At 38.1% G+C, this 18302-nt stretch overlaps 1 protein-coding gene across 1 annotated transcript in view; it reads right to left on the bottom strand.

Annotated features, from left to right (window-relative positions):
• Positions 1–18253, bottom strand: part of EXOC5 (exocyst complex component 5) — a 42207-nt gene extending 23954 nt beyond the window's left edge. The window contains exons 1-5 of the mRNA XM_081143545.1: positions 18180–18253; positions 4500–4594; positions 3757–3904; positions 1502–1696; positions 629–693 (exon numbers count right to left, since the gene is read on the bottom strand). Of these exons, the coding sequence (XP_080999671.1) occupies positions 629–693; positions 1502–1696; positions 3757–3904; positions 4500–4594; positions 18180–18206 (530 nt within the window). The 5' untranslated portion in view covers positions 18207–18253. The remainder of the gene's footprint in view (positions 1–628; positions 694–1501; positions 1697–3756; positions 3905–4499; positions 4595–18179) is intronic.
• Between the last annotated feature and the right edge of the window lie 49 nt (positions 18254–18302).

Consider the following 18302-nt stretch of genomic DNA (forward strand, 5'->3'; position numbering starts at 1 on the left):
AACAGGTCACAGGTTCGATTCCCAGTCAAGGGCACATACCTAGGTTGCAGATCCAATCCCTGAACCCTCTGGGGCACATGGAGGAGGCAAACCAATCAATGTCTCTCTCTCTCTCTCTCTCTCTCTCTCTCTCTTTCTCTCTCTCTCTCTCTCATCATTCTTTCTCCCTGCCTTCCATTTTCTCTAAAAGTCAATGGAAAAAATAACCTTAGGTGAGGATTAACAACAACAAAACACACTTAAAAACTATCTCTCATCTATCTTTCATCTAGAGATAGGAAAAAGCAACTGAATGATTCCATGTTTAAACTCTCTCAGTCCCTTCCCACCTTGGTTATCAAAGTCCAAAAAATAAAAACCCAAAATCTCACTTCGGTAAATTTCAAAATTCTCATCATTTTTTCCCCAGAAGGAAAACAAAGGGCTGAAATTATTTCAAGGTATATTATTAAATTTAGAAACTGAGACCATATTTTTTTCATTCAACTATTATATACTGTATGTACCTTGTACAAAGAAGGTACTAAATAAATTCTTGTTGAATGAGCAAAATCATACAGGAAAAAAAACAAGTTTATTCTATAAATTACACCTTATATCCAAATTAGCTCTTAAGAAATAAACTTGCCTATCAAAAGGTAACTCTTGGGCGATTAGGTGCAACTTCTGAATGATGTCTGCTGCCTCCTTTATCTATTAAAAAATAAAAGCAATAATCCTTTTAAAACCATTATATATGTCAAAAAAAAAGTTTATATTTGAAAATAGTAATATTCCCTTATGTATGCCCACAGACCCTCACCCAAACAATTTTCTTTTAAAACAACAAATAAAACTTTTTGAGCAACAGGAATACATTTGGAGTATCACTACTGAGTCAATAAAACATACACATTTGTCTATCTGGGACTGAAATCTTACCATTTCATAATGCCACAATCACCTTCCCAATGAAACCTGCAGTTCATTCACTCTGAAAAAATTCAACTCACTGCTTAATGAAAGCAGAAGTGTAAGTTTCTTCTGAGTTTATGAACCCAGAAAGGATAAACAAGATATATGAAAATAATTCAGATCATACTGCTGCATATATCCTACTTTAAACTAACTGAATAAAACAACAAAAATGCCATTTCAACTTATAATGATTTAGGTCAGACCACCCTCATCAAATGAAATGTAACTATTCAAAAACTACAGATATTCTGTTAATATTAAAAGTCAATTACAGAAATACTCATTAACAGTCACCTCAACATTTCTAAACCACACATAACTTCATAAAGAAAAATGCCAGGCAAACCATTTAAAAATTAGAATATAAACACTTCATCCGCAATCTGTAGGCTAGTGTATTAATTTACATTTCAGAACAATAAAAACTTTTAAGTCAGCCACTCAGTGATTTAAAGTTCTTCTCTGGAAAGTCATAATTATAGTTTATAAATAGGACATTGTTATTAATGCTGTAATTTGCTTTTATCCTTCTAACAGTGCTCACCTTTTCAGAATTTGTAAAAACATCAGATTTCAATTCGCCGTCTAGAAACTCATTAAAGTATTTCATCAATTTCTGAGCCTCTACAGCCCGTTGTCTGGGTGTGTTTACCCCTTCCAACTGGTCTCCAAGGTGACAGACCTTGGTTGCTACATAGCTAATGTGCTCATCTAGTTCTTGGAAATGTTGGAAGGCAACCTAGAAAAAATGTGCATAAGCATAAATACAATGACAGAATCCAGTTTTACTTATCATACAATGACAGAGCCCAGATTAACTTATAATTTGTATCAAAACTATTAACTTATCACTACTCTAAATTTAGCTAACTAAAGATAACATAGAAGTTATATATGAGATAATCTACAAAAACAATTCATGCCCATTAGATCACCACATAATCTGAAAACTTTTTAACAAAGTTGCAGTTTTATACTTTTAACTATTTAAATCATCATATTGTATCATGAATACATTTGCTAATCAACAAAACAGCAAGGCTACTTACTATCCATCCTGTTTAACCAAGTTCCCAGTACCACTTACTCATAAATAATGATTCTGATAACAATGAACTAAGTATCAAAGGGACCAGTCATCTGAACTCACTTGCTACTACAAATGAGTCAAAAACATGTTAGAAGTAAAAGACACTGATTAAAAAGAATATTTAACAAACATTTATTTTAAATATTTAAAGAGAGCCCGGCCGGGCGTGGCTCAGGGGTTGAGCATCGCCCTAGGATCCAGGCGATCGGGGTTCGATTCCCGGTCAGGGCACATGCCTGGGTTGTGGGCTCGATCAATGGATATCTCATCATTGATGTTTCTGTCTCTCTCTCTCTCCCTCTCCTTTCCTCTGTCCGAAATCAATAAAGATATATTTTTAAAAATAAATTAAATAAATAAATAAATATTTAAAGAGAAATGCTAGTATTATAAATAAGGTAAAATATTTTTTTGTTCAGTTTTGAAAAAGATTACAATTATTCTACTGAGGCAAAGGTACATTACTTCCTAGAATATTCCTTTTCCCAGGGTACACTGATTGTGCTGTGGTAGATAAAAATTATGTACCATGAATGCTTTAGACTTGCCAATAACAAAATTGCTGATAATTCAGAATGGTAATTTTGTTCTAACCTTAAATTGAGGGGGAAAAGCTGCAAACATTTACTAAGGCCATCCTCTGTGCTACACACTGTTCTAAGCATATCAATGCATTTACTTATTTAATCCTTACAACAACCTATTTTATATATAGGTGAAAAAACTAAGGCACAGAAAGGATGAGTTGCTTGAATTTACATAGCTAATATTTGGTAGAGAACACTGGCTCCAGAACTTGTTAGATTAACTATCAATACTATTATTATTACCAAGGGAAAATTGCATTAGAAGCATTTGGAATCTATCACCTTAACTACTTAAAAACACATTTTCTATCTCATGTAAATTACTGACTTCTTTATTAAATATTTTCTCACAGCCATACATGCTTAAAGGAATCTAAATAAATGAAATCTAAGCAGAGATCAGTTTGCTAATCCCTAATGCTAAAAAACAAACAGTCCCCAGGAGGCAGCAGAGCTAAGCATTGTTCCTCAAACTTATAACACTTATAAAGGGCAACCAAGTTCTAGATCAGGCCCAGGCCGTGCAGGGGATTAGATTAAGTCTAGGACCTAAGAATGGCTAGGAAGCTTGGCCTACTTAGCCCCAGGGCCAGTTTAGTAATTTCTTTTTACTCAAAAATGGAATGAGGAAGAATTTTATACCCACTTTTCCCACAGTTACACTACAATTCTTATTAGGGCACATACCTCATAACTTTTGTAAAACTTCCCTCTAGGGAAAAACCTGATCCAGGCAATAGTATGGTATTATTTTATGATTAAATGAGAATGCAAGTTACTACCTAAATAACCAAGCTAACAATGAACCCCTAAAGATACAGGTCTGCTGAAGCATCATTCCTGAAAGGTTGCATTGTTAGAGGAGAAGGACCACACTATACTGGATAGCACCCCATCCAAAGAAGGGAGTACTGTGATCCCAAACCAACATTCAATAGTAAGCCACTGCTAAGAGTATCTGATAACAATTCACTAACATTTTATCCCATGGCATGGGAATAGTAAAGAAAAACCTCAACAGTTAATCTCATTTGACTAGATTTTTATTAAGAACTAAAAGCTGGAAGGAAATAAAGATATTATAGCCTATATAAACTATTCATTGCTTAGTTAAGTATTTACCTGATTGCTTTTCTGGAGTTCTTGTACCTTCTTGGCAAATTCCTTGGCTTCTTTCTGACACTGTTGCTCTAGTTTCTCTACTTTCCTCTGAATCCTTTCATCCATTATTTGGAGTTCTTGAATATGATTTACAAATTCTTCTAATAACCTAACAGAGAAAAATGAGAGTATGTATCAATCCATCTATGATTAATTTTAGGAACAAAACAGTTCATTTATCATTGTAAATAAGGTATTAATAAGCATTTCTTGAACTAAGGATGATCATGTTAATCTTCTCTATAGCACCTTGTTAGGGACTATCTCTGATATGAAAGAAAACTTCACCTAGAATCTCCATTAACCCTCCAAATGGAAACCAATTTCAAAGAAACAATCAAAAGGCAAATGTACTACATAAAAATAATATTGTGCATTCCAGGGTACAGTGACTTTCTCTGTTCCCCAATTTAAAACTATACTTAAAAACAAATTCAACATGTTTTTTATTACCAACTCTTTCTAATTTATTACTAATTGGAGAAAATATTAAATTCTTATCCCTTCCCTCATTCTCTAAAATAAAAGGAATGTAAAGACAAAAAAAAAAATCAATCCCAAATTTCTAATGCTTGTATCTTTTAATGACCAACTGTTAAACTAAAATCCCTTTACATGAACATTAAAAGAAATTCCAACAGTCACATCTATTTCAAACACAAATTTGTACTAGACTGGGTCTACGAAAAAAAATTTTACTTCACCTTTTAGGATCAAAAGCTTCAGATCCCCCTCTAGAGCCTCCTCCTGGGGTTCTCCATACAAGACGTTCAATATACTCATCTGCCACAAAAGGCTCCTAGTTTACAAAATAAATATTCTTTCAAAAATTTTCATAGAAGATAACTTAATATAACTTAATAAAAATGAAACAGAGTCTACTAATGTGAGGACTTCAAATGAAATTAAATTACTAATGCCAGTTAAAACAACACAATAGAAAAGTGAGCCAAGGACACAATTTATAGAATACAAATAGTCAAGAAACATAAAATACATGCAATTTCACTAATAATCAAATTACCACTTTTTTATCTCACAAAGTGACAAAGTTTTTTAAAATTATAACATGTAATTCAGGAGAGGGTAAACTGAAATTCACACTTTCACTACTGTTAGAAATGTTAACAGGTATACAATATTTTTTAAGGCGATAGGTAATACTTTGGTAACATCAACAGTATTATAAATGTTCTTACTATTTTACTCAGTAATTCTACTTTTAAAATTTTAAGGGAAAAGCAGATATGAACACAAAAACTTTTTGTAGAATGTTCACTGAGTACTATATACAATGTAAAATGGTCTACATAAATACTTAACAAAATCACTATTGAAAAATTACCGTAAACTTATAAGATGAAAAACTATGCCATTAAAATCATGTTATAAAATAATTTAAATAAAATGAGAAAAAATGCTTACAACATCTGATGAAAAAAGCAGGATATAAAATTGTCTAAATTTTCTCAGGAAAAAAGCATTAATTAGAAAACAAAAAATATTAGACTAGAAGGATCAAAAAAATATTCAAATCTTCACCATCAGCTGATAATGCATTTTTAAAATACACAGTAATTTATGTATTTCCTATACTACCCTCTTGCAAATGAATATCATATATTGCCCTTCACTTAGCATGTAACTTAAACTGACAGCACTTGCTGGTGATCCCAGTTTAAATTCTTATATCTATAAAATTTTCTATTTGTTAATCATACTTTAAAAGCATTTTCATTGATAAACATTCACTGAACAACACAATTTCTAGTATCAAGCGCTCTGTTAGACTTTGGAATAAAAAGATGTATAAACCACAAACTGTACCCCTGAGAAACTCATAATCTAATAGGAAAATATATAATGAATACAATGTGATAAGTAAAATTCAAAATGCATGCACAAACTTCAATATTAAAACTGCTGAGTGAGCTGTTTTAACTCAGTAGGTAATTGAGAGATGGAAATAGGATATTTATTAAGTCACTGAGCTTGGTTCATGGAGAGTTGGTTAGGCATGTGAGTGCCTACCAAAAATGGACAACAGCTGCAATTATAACTTCACTCAGGGGTGGTCATGAAATTCAGTGGCAAGAAAAATATCTTCCCAATAGGCAAAGGTTAGGGAAACATATTTGATCATCCTCTTGGGTAGACAGAGAGCTGACCTGAGGTTGTAATATACATGAACTTACAGATCATGGCAAAGGGCCTGGCTATCAGAGGACAAAGATTAGAAGATGAAGACAGGGAAATCTGGGGTAGAGTCATGTAGATGGATATATGAGAATGGGCATGAAGTATGAAGATCTTTGTACATATAACACGTTTAACACCCCCAGAAGACAGACATCCACCATAGAAGAAGAATTAAACAACAAGGACGACAAAAGGCCTCTGCCAGTTGACATCAGTCAGCCTCTGCCCAGCATTAGCATGGTGAACAGAGCAAATGGTATAGACACAACATGGCTCCAAAAGCATGAGATCCTACTTACCAAGGCTGATTCAACTACTGTCAAAGCCAAATGTATAACCTATCAGTGGCAGAGACCAACTCTGAGCCCTAAAACAGTCCCATCCTTCAAGCAGACTAATCAGCCACATGATGGCAAGTTGACTACTTTGAGCCCTTTCCAGTCTGGAAAAGTAATTCATTCTGACAAATATTAAAAACATTCTGAGTTGGGTTTGTCTCTCCTCAGAGAGAGAGTTTGTTCCCCTGGCACAAGATCCCATATATCACATCAGACCAAGGGGCCCATTTTACAGCAAAGGAGGTGACCATGGGATCCACTGGTCATATTACAAACCACACCACCCAGTAGCCGCCAGCCTGATAGAGCATTGGAACAGCCCACTGAACGCATAGCTGAAGCACTGGTTCAGAGACAATACTCTATAAAGATGGAGCACTATCCTCCAAGATGTAGTATACATTCTGAACTAAAAACTTTTATATGATGCTGTGTCCCCAGAAGGAAAAATACATGAGTCTAAGAACAAGGAGTTAATGCAGAAGTGGCCTTGCTTATAATGATCCCTAATTTGTGCTTGCTATTGCTGCAATTCTAGGGTCTATAGAATTACAGGTATTACTCTCCAAAGGGGAAACACTTTACCTGGGAACATAGTAAGAGTCCCATTAAACTATAACTACAGGTGCTGCCTGGGCACTTTGGCTGCTTATATTCAGGGAATAAAAGGTGAGGAGTGACCATCTTTGTCAGGGGCAATTGACTCATCATTATGAGGAAGCAAGGCTGCTATTACACAATGGGTAGAGGAAATAATATATTTCACACATAGATCTCCTCAAGGGAATCTCTTGATACCCCCCTGACCAATTCTAAAGTACATGGACAAGTAGCAACCCTGGCCTAAGAAGGGGTATGTAACCAGTTAAGCCACTAAGAATAGCAGAGGTACTAGCTGAAGGTGAGGGACGAAGAGGAGTGGTTAGAATAAAGAGTAGAGGAGGGAAACAGTGAGTATCAGTTGCAACCCAAGACCTGCTGTTCATCCCACTAAACTTCTAATTTTCCTCCAAGAAAAGAACCCTAACTGGAAAGTTGGAGGAGCTGCTCCCAGAATGTATATGAAGAAATGGGAGTCTAGTGGCACCAGGTTGGTCTGTGGTAGATACAATGATGTGTCATCCAAGAAAGGACTTGCCCTAGCTCCTAGTAGTGCTGTCCCCAGAGAGCCTTCATCTGACAGTATTTTCAGGGATCCCCTAAGCTGCAGAAAGCCACTTCACTCAATGCTACTTATAACTTTCCCAATGTGGCCTATGTCCAATGACTGACTAAGATGGGGATTATAAAGGCCTGACCACTTTGGTCCAAAGCTGGACATTTTAGTTCCAGAACTCCCCATAGGGGCCACCAACACTGTCACTCAGCCAGCATTGTACCTCTACTTTTCCACAGGCCCAATCTTGCTTCCTTATGCTGCTGCTTCACAGATTTTCATTCAAAGGGTGCTTCCTAATAAATATTCTGCACACTAAACTCTGTCTCAGTCTTCTCAAGAGAACTCAACTTGCAACACTGCAGTAGTCCCATCAGAGATGATAATGGCTCAGATATAAGTGGCAGTAGACGGGGTGCTGAAAAATGGTCAGGTTCATGACAATTTAAAGGATGTACTCATACAAACTGCTTATGGATTGATGTGGGGAGAAATTTAAAAAAGGAATCACAATTACTCATAGAGGTTTGCAGCCTGAACAACTGTGTGAATTGGGGGGGGGGGGGGGGTGCCATTTACTAAGACTGGGGAAAGAGATGGAAGAGGGAACAAGAATTTTGTTCTGCATTTGATATGTTGTAGATGTCTAATAGATATGCAAGTGAAAGCACACAGTCAGAAAAATAAGTTTGTATTACAGGGAAGAAACTGAAGCTAGATATAATTTTAAAAGATATTTAAAACTTCTAAATTAAATGAGATCATCTAGAAGGAAGAAGAGCATGCCAACATTTGGAGGAAGAGGGAAGAAAAAGATCCAGCAACAATGAACAAAATCAAAGCAGGAGGGATAAGTGAAGGAGGAAAAATTAGGGAGAGAACAGTGTCCTGGAAACAAAGTGCAGGTTTTATCTTCAGAGGCAATCAAATTACCACAAAAGTTTAAGATAAATCAGGTACTGATCTCAAAGTACTCAAAGTTCAAAAAAAGCAAAAAATAAAAACAAAAATCTTTCTGCTTATAAAACCAAATAAATCTCAATAAATTGTTTTATACTACTCAATCTTGCAAAAAAGGCATTAACAATGAGAAAAAGCCAAATTAACAAATTCTAAGACCACCACACGACCAAGCCCTCCCAAGAGGATTCTCAAAGATACTTGTAAACAAGTCCCCTCAAAAATTCTTTTAGAATTTCATGAACCTGATGAAAGTATATCTTCACCTTCTATTTTACTATAGTAATTAAAAGCAAAAATTGCCAAAACTAAAAAAAAAAAAAAATTGAAGTATACACTATAGACTAAGATACTATTGTATTAAATTCAACTTTACATAATTGGTTACTGTGCTGCTCTATTAAACTGATTTCATTTCATATTCCTTACATACGCTACCAATTGTAAAAAAAAAATTGGGGTTTATGGTCATTTCTATTAAAAATTAAGACATCAAGCCCTTGGACAGGAACATAAATGCCTAATTTAACAGTTTCTTTGAGATATCCAACTAAACTTTTATATTTTCTTAGAGCATCTTTCCCAAAACAGATCCAATACAATGTGTTACAACCACCATATCTGTCTCTCCACTCCCCTCCCATGCCCCCCCAAAGTCATGTCAGCTCCTGTAAACATGGACTTTATAAAGCCTTCTCAAAGCTTCCCCCAACTGCCCCTATGGTCTCAATGACCTGATACAAGCCAACATGCATATACAGATCCTCTCTCTCCTCAGTATTTCCTGAAAACACACCTCACCTTACAAATTGTAGTTATCTTCTATCTCTGCCTTGGAATGCCCTTTTCCAAAAAGTTTCTATAAACATGCAATTTTTTTATTAATCTTCACCCAAGGATACTTTTCCATTGCTTTTCAGAGAGAATAGAAGGGAGAGAGAGGAAAAAAAAAACATCGATGTGACAGACACACTGATTGGTTGTCTCCTGCACTCCCCTGCAACCAAGGTCCGTGCCCTTGGCCAGAATTGAACCCAGGACCCTTCAGTCAGCAGGTGGACACTGACCACTGAGGAAACTGGTTAGGGCTATCAACATGCAATTTACATGTCATTACTATATGAAGCCTTTCCTAATTATCATAAGAAGCGATTCTATACTCCCAGTGCATTGTTTTATCTGTTAACAAATGTCTCCCTGTGAAGTTGTGATAGAAGAAATACATAATTTGCTCTTTGTACTCCACTCCTGGCCACAGCTCCTAAAACTTTTGTAATTTTCCAAGTGATAAAGGTGCTAGGAGCATCTTTTGTTCTAATATAGTTCCTGACACAGAGATTCTAAACCCCTTGGAATTTTCTGGGTAATAGGAGCATCTTTTGTTCTACTGAAGCAACTCTTGGTGGGCTCCTAGATGGGGGCTCATCACGAGAAAGATCAAGCATAATTAGAGGGCTGGAACTTTCAGTCCCACCCTCTCAACTCCATGGAGGGGAGAAGGGCTAGAAATTGAGTTAATAATCAATTATTCCTATGTGATGAAGCCTCCATAAAAATCCCTAAAATACAAGGCTCAAAGAGCTTCCAAGTTGCAGAACACATCAAGATGCTGGCAGGGTGGCACACTCAGAGAAGGCATGGAAACACTGCACTCCCCCATATCTTGCCCTATGCATCTCTTCCATCTGGTTGTCCCTGAGTTGTATCCTATTATTATAAACTAGTAATCTAGTACTGTTTTCCTGAGTTCTGTGAGCCGTTGCAGCAAATTAATGAATCTGAAGAGGGGGTCATGAGAACCCCCCAAAATAGCCGGTCAGTCAGAAACACGAGTAACAACCTGGACTGCAACTGGTATCTGAAGTGGTAGTGGCTTGTAAGACTTGAGCCCTTAACTTGTGGGATCTGAGGCTAACTCCAGGTAGAGAGTGTCAGAATTAAAATGAATTTGTAGGACACCCAATCAGTGTCCACTGGAAAACCAAATGTGGGAAAAATCCCCACACATCTAGTGTCGGAGGTGAAGTACTGAGACTAGTGGTAGAGTGTTGAGAGAAGAAAGAGTTATTTTCCTTTCATCCCCTCAACTACATTTTTAACTCGAAATATCTTTTAACTCCAGTAACTTGGAATGACTTCTGGCCTAGGGTAGGTAAGATACACAATAAAATATTTGCGGAATAAATACATTTTCTCACATACATGATATTGTAATTGGTAGGTTCCACAAACATTTATTTAACAGCTAACATGGCTGAAACAAGTAGCATTTCAGCACATTAATGGTAAAGGAGTGGTTCTTACTTGTATATATCATATTCATTAGTATATATTTAGCTAGTTAACAGATCTTTCGATAAGTCTATGTAGCTTTTGTAACTTAATTTGAAAACCTAAGGGACATAAATTTGTGTGTGAAAATGTGCTCTTGGCTGCTCAAATTTTAATCTGGCCTGGCCAGGCATGGCTCAGTGGTTGAGCGTTGACCTAGGATCCAGGAAGTCGCGGTCTGATTCCCAGTCAGGGCACATGGCCCGGGTTATGGGCTCAATCCCCAGTCGGGGATGTGCAGGAGGCAAACGATCAATGACTCTCTCATCACTGATGTTTCTTTTTCTCTCTCTCCCCTTCTCCCTTCCTCTCTCTGAAATCAATCAAAATATATATATATATATTTATTATTATTATTATTTTTTTTAATTCTAGTCAGGAAGTCAAAAAGCCATTGTCACCACAGTAAAATTACATGACCTCAAATACTATTATCAAGGCACCTACATTTATAGTAAAAAAAAACACACAGCACAACTAATTCTGGCATTCGGGACCTCTACAATTAACCTCCAATTTACCGTATATGCCATTCTTCTTCATGCATGCTACACTCCAGCCAAAATGAACTCAACCCCTGTCCCCAGGGTCTACACTTACTTCCCTTTATGTCTTGGATTTTACTATCTGCTTTGTTAAAAAATCCCTCCACCCAGTTCCACAAACTCAAATCTAACTTATCCTTTGTATATCATTCATATGTCACCTCCTAATCCTTTTACACTTCTAGAAGTAATCTTCCCATCTTCTCAACTACTCTATCACTTTATCTAGACCTCTTTGACACCATTTATAACTTGATTTCAAGAGTATGTCGTTGCATATCTATTTTTCCCTCCCTCTATTTAACAATAATGGCAGGTTCTACATATAATTCAACATTTTCAAAGTATGTTCCATGGAATTCACAAAATTAATAAGCACTACAAAATAAAAGTCTCAAGGTCAAAAAAGTTTGAAAAATGAACTCAGAATTTTTAACATTCTAAGGTATACTGTAAATCTCTAATGAAACAAAGTATATCCCTTTCCAAAACCTATTTGGCCTCTGAACCATTTGGGGGTTTTTAGAGCCCACTGTATATAATTAATATGTCTATGGCATGCAGCATCATTAATCCTGACACCTTATCTTGAACTTAATAGGTACTCAGCAAATACTGGTTGAATAAATGGGTAATTGGCCCTAGTTAACAAAGAACTCTCCCATTAAGGTAACTTGCCCAAAAAGAGAAGACTCCAGAATAACGAGAAAAAAAATAGCAAGTGAGAAGGGAGTACAATGTCCTCAGTAGTGCAATAAGAGAAAGAAGAATATTTGCAACAACAGAAAAAGAATTTACTACCCTATTTCTGTTCAGAAATGTCCATCCTGAGTTGATCATTTACAGACACTGCACACAGATCCCTTCCAAAAAAGGGGGGGGGGGCTGAAACTAAGAAGATATTCTGCTCAATTTCCAGGATACTCACTGTTAAAATAACTGAATAATCTATTACTAATCATTTCTGTCAACTGAGGAAATACCCTATAGTTGATTTTATTGTATGAAGGTGTTTAAGTTAAAAAGACAGTCTCAGAGATTAGAGATGGTGGAGGAACTAAGTGGAAGCTACACTAACACTCTCCAGAGACCAAACTGGAATTACAACTGAAATATAGAAAAATCATCCTGAATAATCAACTGCAACTGAAGACGAGCTAGGGAGCACACTCATAACCAAGGAGGAAAACTGGAGATGGCATAAAGACTGGTAGGAAGTGCGGAGGCACAAGAGGGCCGGCTGGGCTCCCACAGGCAGCAGCTGAAGGTCCCAGAGGGATATCTCAGCTGTGGGGGGTTCACACAGAGGACTCTGGGGCCTAAATCCCAGGCTGGGCTTCCCAGCCAAGAGCACCAGAACTGAGAAAGATGCCCACATAACATCTGGCTGTGAAAAGCAGCAGGGTTTCTGTCTGCCAGGGAGAGGCGGCTAGAAATGCAGGCACCCTCTTAAAAAGCCAACACACAAAGTTTTGTGTGCACTCACCTTGGGCTCCAGCAGAGGGGGGGCAGAGTGGACTGGAGCTGTGTGAGGAGAATCTGGGGTTGTGGGCTCTAGAGACTGAGATCAGAGGGCACCCCTCTTGGTTCCTGTGCAGAGTCATTCCCCCATAATGCAGAGGACATTTTTCTCAGGCAGACTATTTGCTGTTTTTGCCTGAGGGAAGGGGACAACTGCCCCACCCTTCTGGAAAACCTCCCACCGAACCCAGAGGAGTTTCTACAGCTAGAGGCTCATTAAGAGAATAAGATTAATCAACCTGCAAACACAGGCAGTCCTCAGAGTGCTTTGAGTCTTTGCCTGATCTGCTTCTGGACCCCGGTCTTGGAAAAGCAGACTTTGGTGTGCATCTTGGTCCTGTCCTACCCCACCCAGCCCCAGCAAAGGAGACATCAAGCCTAGGGTTGTCAATAGCTCCAAACAGGGTACTCAGGGCCAGTTACAAACTGCATCTGACACTGGCCTGCACCAGAGACCCTCCAAAAAGACTGAGAGCCCTAGCAGATCTGCCTAAATACACAGAAACAAACCAAACAGGCAGCCAAAATGGGAAGACAAAAAAAAAAAAAAAAAACAAGCCCCAAATGAAAGAAGAACAAGAGAAGTCTCCAGAAAAAGAGCTAAATGAAACGGAGATAAGCAATCTATCAGATATAGAGTTCAGAATACTGATTGTAAGGATGCCCAACAGCATGAAAAAAGGTTTGGAAACTAAGAATGAAATTAAGAATGACATAGCAGAAATAAAGAATACATTGGAAGGAATGAACAGCAGATTAGAGGAAGCTGAGGAAGATCGATCAGTAAATTAGAAGACAAGGTAGAAAAAAATCACTCAATCAGAAAACCAAAAAGATAAAACAATTAAAAAACAGGAGGACAGTTTAAGGGAGCTGTGCGACAACATGAAAGGTAACAATATTCACATTATAGGAGTGCCAGAGAGGTCGAAAGCAAGCAAGGGTTAGAGAACCTGATTGAAGAAATAATGGCAGAAAACTTCCCTAACCTGGTGAAGGAAAAAGTCACACAAGTTCAGGAGGCACAGAGAGTCCCAAGCAAGAAGAATCCAAAGAGGTCCCCGCCCAGATAAATCATCATAATTAAAATGCCAAAAATTCAAGAGAAGGAGAGAATATTAAGGGCAGCTAGAGAAAAGAAATCTGTTACCTACAAAGGAGCTCCCATAAGGCTGTCAGCTGACTTCTCATCAGAAACTCTACATGCCAGAAGGGAATGGCATGAAGTATTCAAGGTAATGCAAAACAAGGATCTGAAACCAAGACTACTCTATCAGCAATACTATCATTCAAGATAGATGGTGAAATAATGAGCTTCCCAGACAAAAAAAAAGGCTAAAGGAGCTTATCACCATCAAGCCAGCATTGCAGGAAATGTTAAAGGAGCTGCTGTAATTAGAAGGAGAAATAGAGAAACATAGGCATAAAAAAATAAAATGGTGCCGGTCGGGCATGGCTCAGCGGTTGAGCATCGACCTAGGATCCAGGTGATCAGGGTTCGATTCCCAGTCAGGGCACATGCCCGGGTTGCGGGCTCGATCAATGACTCTCTCATCATTGATGTTTCTATCTCTCTCTCTCCTTCTCCTTTCCTCTCTCTGAAATTAATATATATATATTTTTTTAAATTTAAATGGCAATAGATAAATGTCTATCAATAACAACTCTAAACGAATTAAATGCTCCAATAAAAAGACATAGGGTGGATGAATAGATAAGAAAACATGACCCAAATATATGCTGTCTACAAGAGACCCACCTCAAAATAAAAGACTTACACAGGATGAGAGTGAAGAGATGGAAAAAAATTTTCCATGCAAATGAAAATTAAAAAACAACAACTGAGGTAGCAATACTCATATTGGACAAAACAGACTTCAAAATGAAGACTATAATGAGAGACAAGAAAGGTCACTACATAATACTAAAGGGATCGATCCAACATGAGGATATAACCCTAATAAATATATATGCACCCAATATGGAAGCACCTAAATTTATTAAAAAAACTTCTAGGGGACTTTAAGGAAGAGACTGACAACAAGACAGTCATACTAGGGGACTATAACACCCCATTGATTTCACTGGATAGGTCTTCCAGGCAAAAAATCAACAAGGAAACAGTGACCCTAAATGATAAACTAGATCAGATGGATTTAATTGACATTTACAGGACATTCCACCCCAACGCTGCAAAATATACATTCTTCTCAAGTGCACATCAGTAGATGAGTGGATAAAAAAGCTGTAGTACATTTACAGCATGGAATACTATGCAGCTATAAAAAAGAGGGATCACTTATCCTTTGGGACAGCATAGAGGGAAATAGAGAGTATTATTCTTAGCAAAATAAGCCAGTCAGAGGCAGACAAGTACCACATGATCTCACTCATATGTGGAATGTAATAAACAAAACAAACCGATGAACAAAACAGATCCAGAGACATAGAAGCATGGAACAGACTGAAGGATCTCAGAGGGAAGGTGGGGATGAGGGAGTGGGTGGGGAGAGATTAATCAAAGAACTTACGTGTTTATAAGCACAACCCATGGACACAGACATTGTTATGGGGAAGGCCTGGGAATGGGGTGGATGCGGGGTGGAGGGGATCAATGGGGGGGAAAAGGGGACATCTATAATACTTTCAACAATAAAGATAAATTTAAAAAAATAAAGGGGGGGGGAGGCAGTTTCATGAGACCAATAATAGTATTTTAAAAGAAGTAGAATTAACACATGAAATTTCATGTATTCAAAGCATAATTTTGTATTGATTTGCTCTCTTTCAAAGTGGAAAAATGAAAGCACAATTTACCTTAATAGTGCATTAAACCAGGACGCATAAAAACTAAATATCCTTGACTGTGTCCTGCCTGACCTCTGCTTCCCACAATTCCCCAGCTGTGACTAAGAAAAGGAAGCAAGAAAAAAAGACACTCCCTGACTTGTGCTACAACCTAGATCCTATGGAAGTAGCAACAGGAAACAGCAGCAATGACTAAGGTTTGGTTTTTTTAAAATCCCCCTCCTCCCTCTAAGAGACCAACTTTTCACTTAGGAATGAAAACTTATTCAACAGTAGAGCCCATTAGAGGGCTAAAAAGAGAAATATATTTCTTAATCGTACTATTAAAATTTAATTGTAACTATTAATGTAATAATGCTTTCCATATTGATGAAACAAGAAGCTACATATGGTCAGGAAAAAGTAAGTTACATGAGTTAAGATCCATAAGCATGTTTAAGAATGCACTATGAACCCTCTAGCCACAGAACTAGTCTGTCTCTGTCATCACTGTATCAGCAGTGATTTTCAACCTATTTCATCTCATAACACACATAAACTATTTACTAAAATTCTGTGGCACACCAAAAAATGCTATATTTTTTACTGATCTTACAAAAAAATAGGTATAATTCTGATGCATTCACAGTGGACAGCTACTGCTGTGTTGGTTGTTGTCATTTTTTTATCTGACAATCCAAGGGAAAAGAGGTCAGTGTCCCTGACTAAATAGTCAGGTGTTGCACGTTTTAAAAATTCTTGCAGCATATCAGTTAAAAATTGCTGCTCTATCAGTAAATGAATATTACTAGCTATCACATAACTGGAGTCACTGAGTTAAACCCTAATTTGACTTAACTACTTTACTAAATGGTGAGACCCTAGAAAGCGAAATATATATTTCTCTACCTCCTCCCCTTCCTCTCAACCGAAGTAGAAATCAAATACACTTTCAAATAAGTTATGTGGAATCATGTAGTCAAACAATTAAAGAAAAGTGGACATAATATGGTCTGCAACACAATTGGGAATGTCAAGCAGTATTCAACTCAAAGACTAATGCCTTATGAACTGTATGACAAAATCAGTTTTCTATTAAAAGCTAGCTGGTCAAGTATTTCATTACGTAAATTATAGATGTCAACTTCATAGTTTCCTACCTTTACAAGATGTAAAAAAATAAAACAAGGAACTACAGAACTACTTTCGTATCTTCCCCAGCAACACACAGTAAAAGCTTTTAGCAGAAAGAACGTCTCCCTGCTCCTGTGTCAATCAATAAACAGATGGAATTAGAGAAGTTAAGGTATTATATCTCTCAATACTTAAATCAGGGGAAATGTAATCAGTATTTTCAAATTCTTTCTTGTAACTATAAATCCTTCACTCACAATTTACTACTTTATTACAATTTATTATAACAATGGCACGTTATGTCTCTCACTAAAAGCATTATCTATCCAAATACTGGTAGAAACCTGAAATATAGTCACAGTAACAAATGCGAAAAGTTCCCAGTTGTTATAAAAACTGTGGCATTTACACTTTAAGCCAAAAAACTGCTGAATCTTAAGCAGAAAAAGTACCCAATTTTCACTCACAGAGAAATTCTCTATTGTCAACTGCTGTCTTCTCAATTACTGCTTACTTTGTTACTCAATACGAAACACAAGCACACACAAAAAGGGTCTTTGCTTCCTTTTTCTTCACTCGTTTTCATTCCTTTTACAAAAAGAGATCCTTTATGTTTCATTGTGTTGTGGTCCCATTAGAATTTTCCTATTCTATTATCTCAAACATCACAGCTTCTCACATTGGATTTCACTAAATTAAATTTCAAGTTTTAGAGACCGAAAACTTTCTCAAGGAAACACATCTGAATGCTCACTGTCTCTGGCGTTAAGGATTCTCTAGCTAGCAGTTAGGTGGTTTTATAATACACACCGATTTCCTGAGACTCGCATACAAATGTTCATTTTAATTCTGCCTCTATTCAGTCTAAAGGGCTAAATAGGCCTTTATTGTTCTAAAAAAAAAATACTTCGGCCTTTCCAACGTAAGGGTGACCTGGCTAGCAGGTGAGTGCCACTTCTACTTACTAAAGGAATGATCACAACCAACCAGGAGCCCCCCCATGGAACCGATCTCAGGTGGCCCCCTGAGAAAATTCCACGAGGGTCCAAGCGACACGACGGGGCTCGTCCAACCTGGGGCTCCGGACCCCCCCTTTCCGCGCCCGAGCCGGCCCTTCCCACCACTCATCCCGAATACATCCCCCAACACCCCAGCCTCCTAGGCGCCCTCCTTCCAGCCCCAGGACTCCGGGCTCCCTCGCCCGCCGACCTCCCCACCCCGGCCCTCTAGCCACCCCTCCCCCATTTCACGCTCCGCCCGCGCCCACTCCCGAGCGGCCACCCCACCCCTCCGCTTTCGCACCTTCCTTCCGAGGGCTGGCCCGGGCCGCTGGCGAACACCCGCTCCTCAGCCCGCCCACCGAGCTGCCCGCACCCCGGGCCTGCCACTCCCTGAGGAGTCGATGGGACCCACCTCGAAGAGCTCGGCCGTCGTAGCCATCCCGGCCGGCTGAGAGGCTCGCCTCGCGCTGGACGCCGTCTCCTCTTCACATGCTGCGCCTTAGCGGCGCCGCTCACAGGTCCCCGCTCCGCTCGC

Source organism: Miniopterus schreibersii, assembly GCF_964146895.1.
Source record: "Miniopterus schreibersii genome assembly, chromosome: 1".
Taxonomy (NCBI): domain Eukaryota; kingdom Metazoa; phylum Chordata; class Mammalia; order Chiroptera; family Miniopteridae; genus Miniopterus; species Miniopterus schreibersii.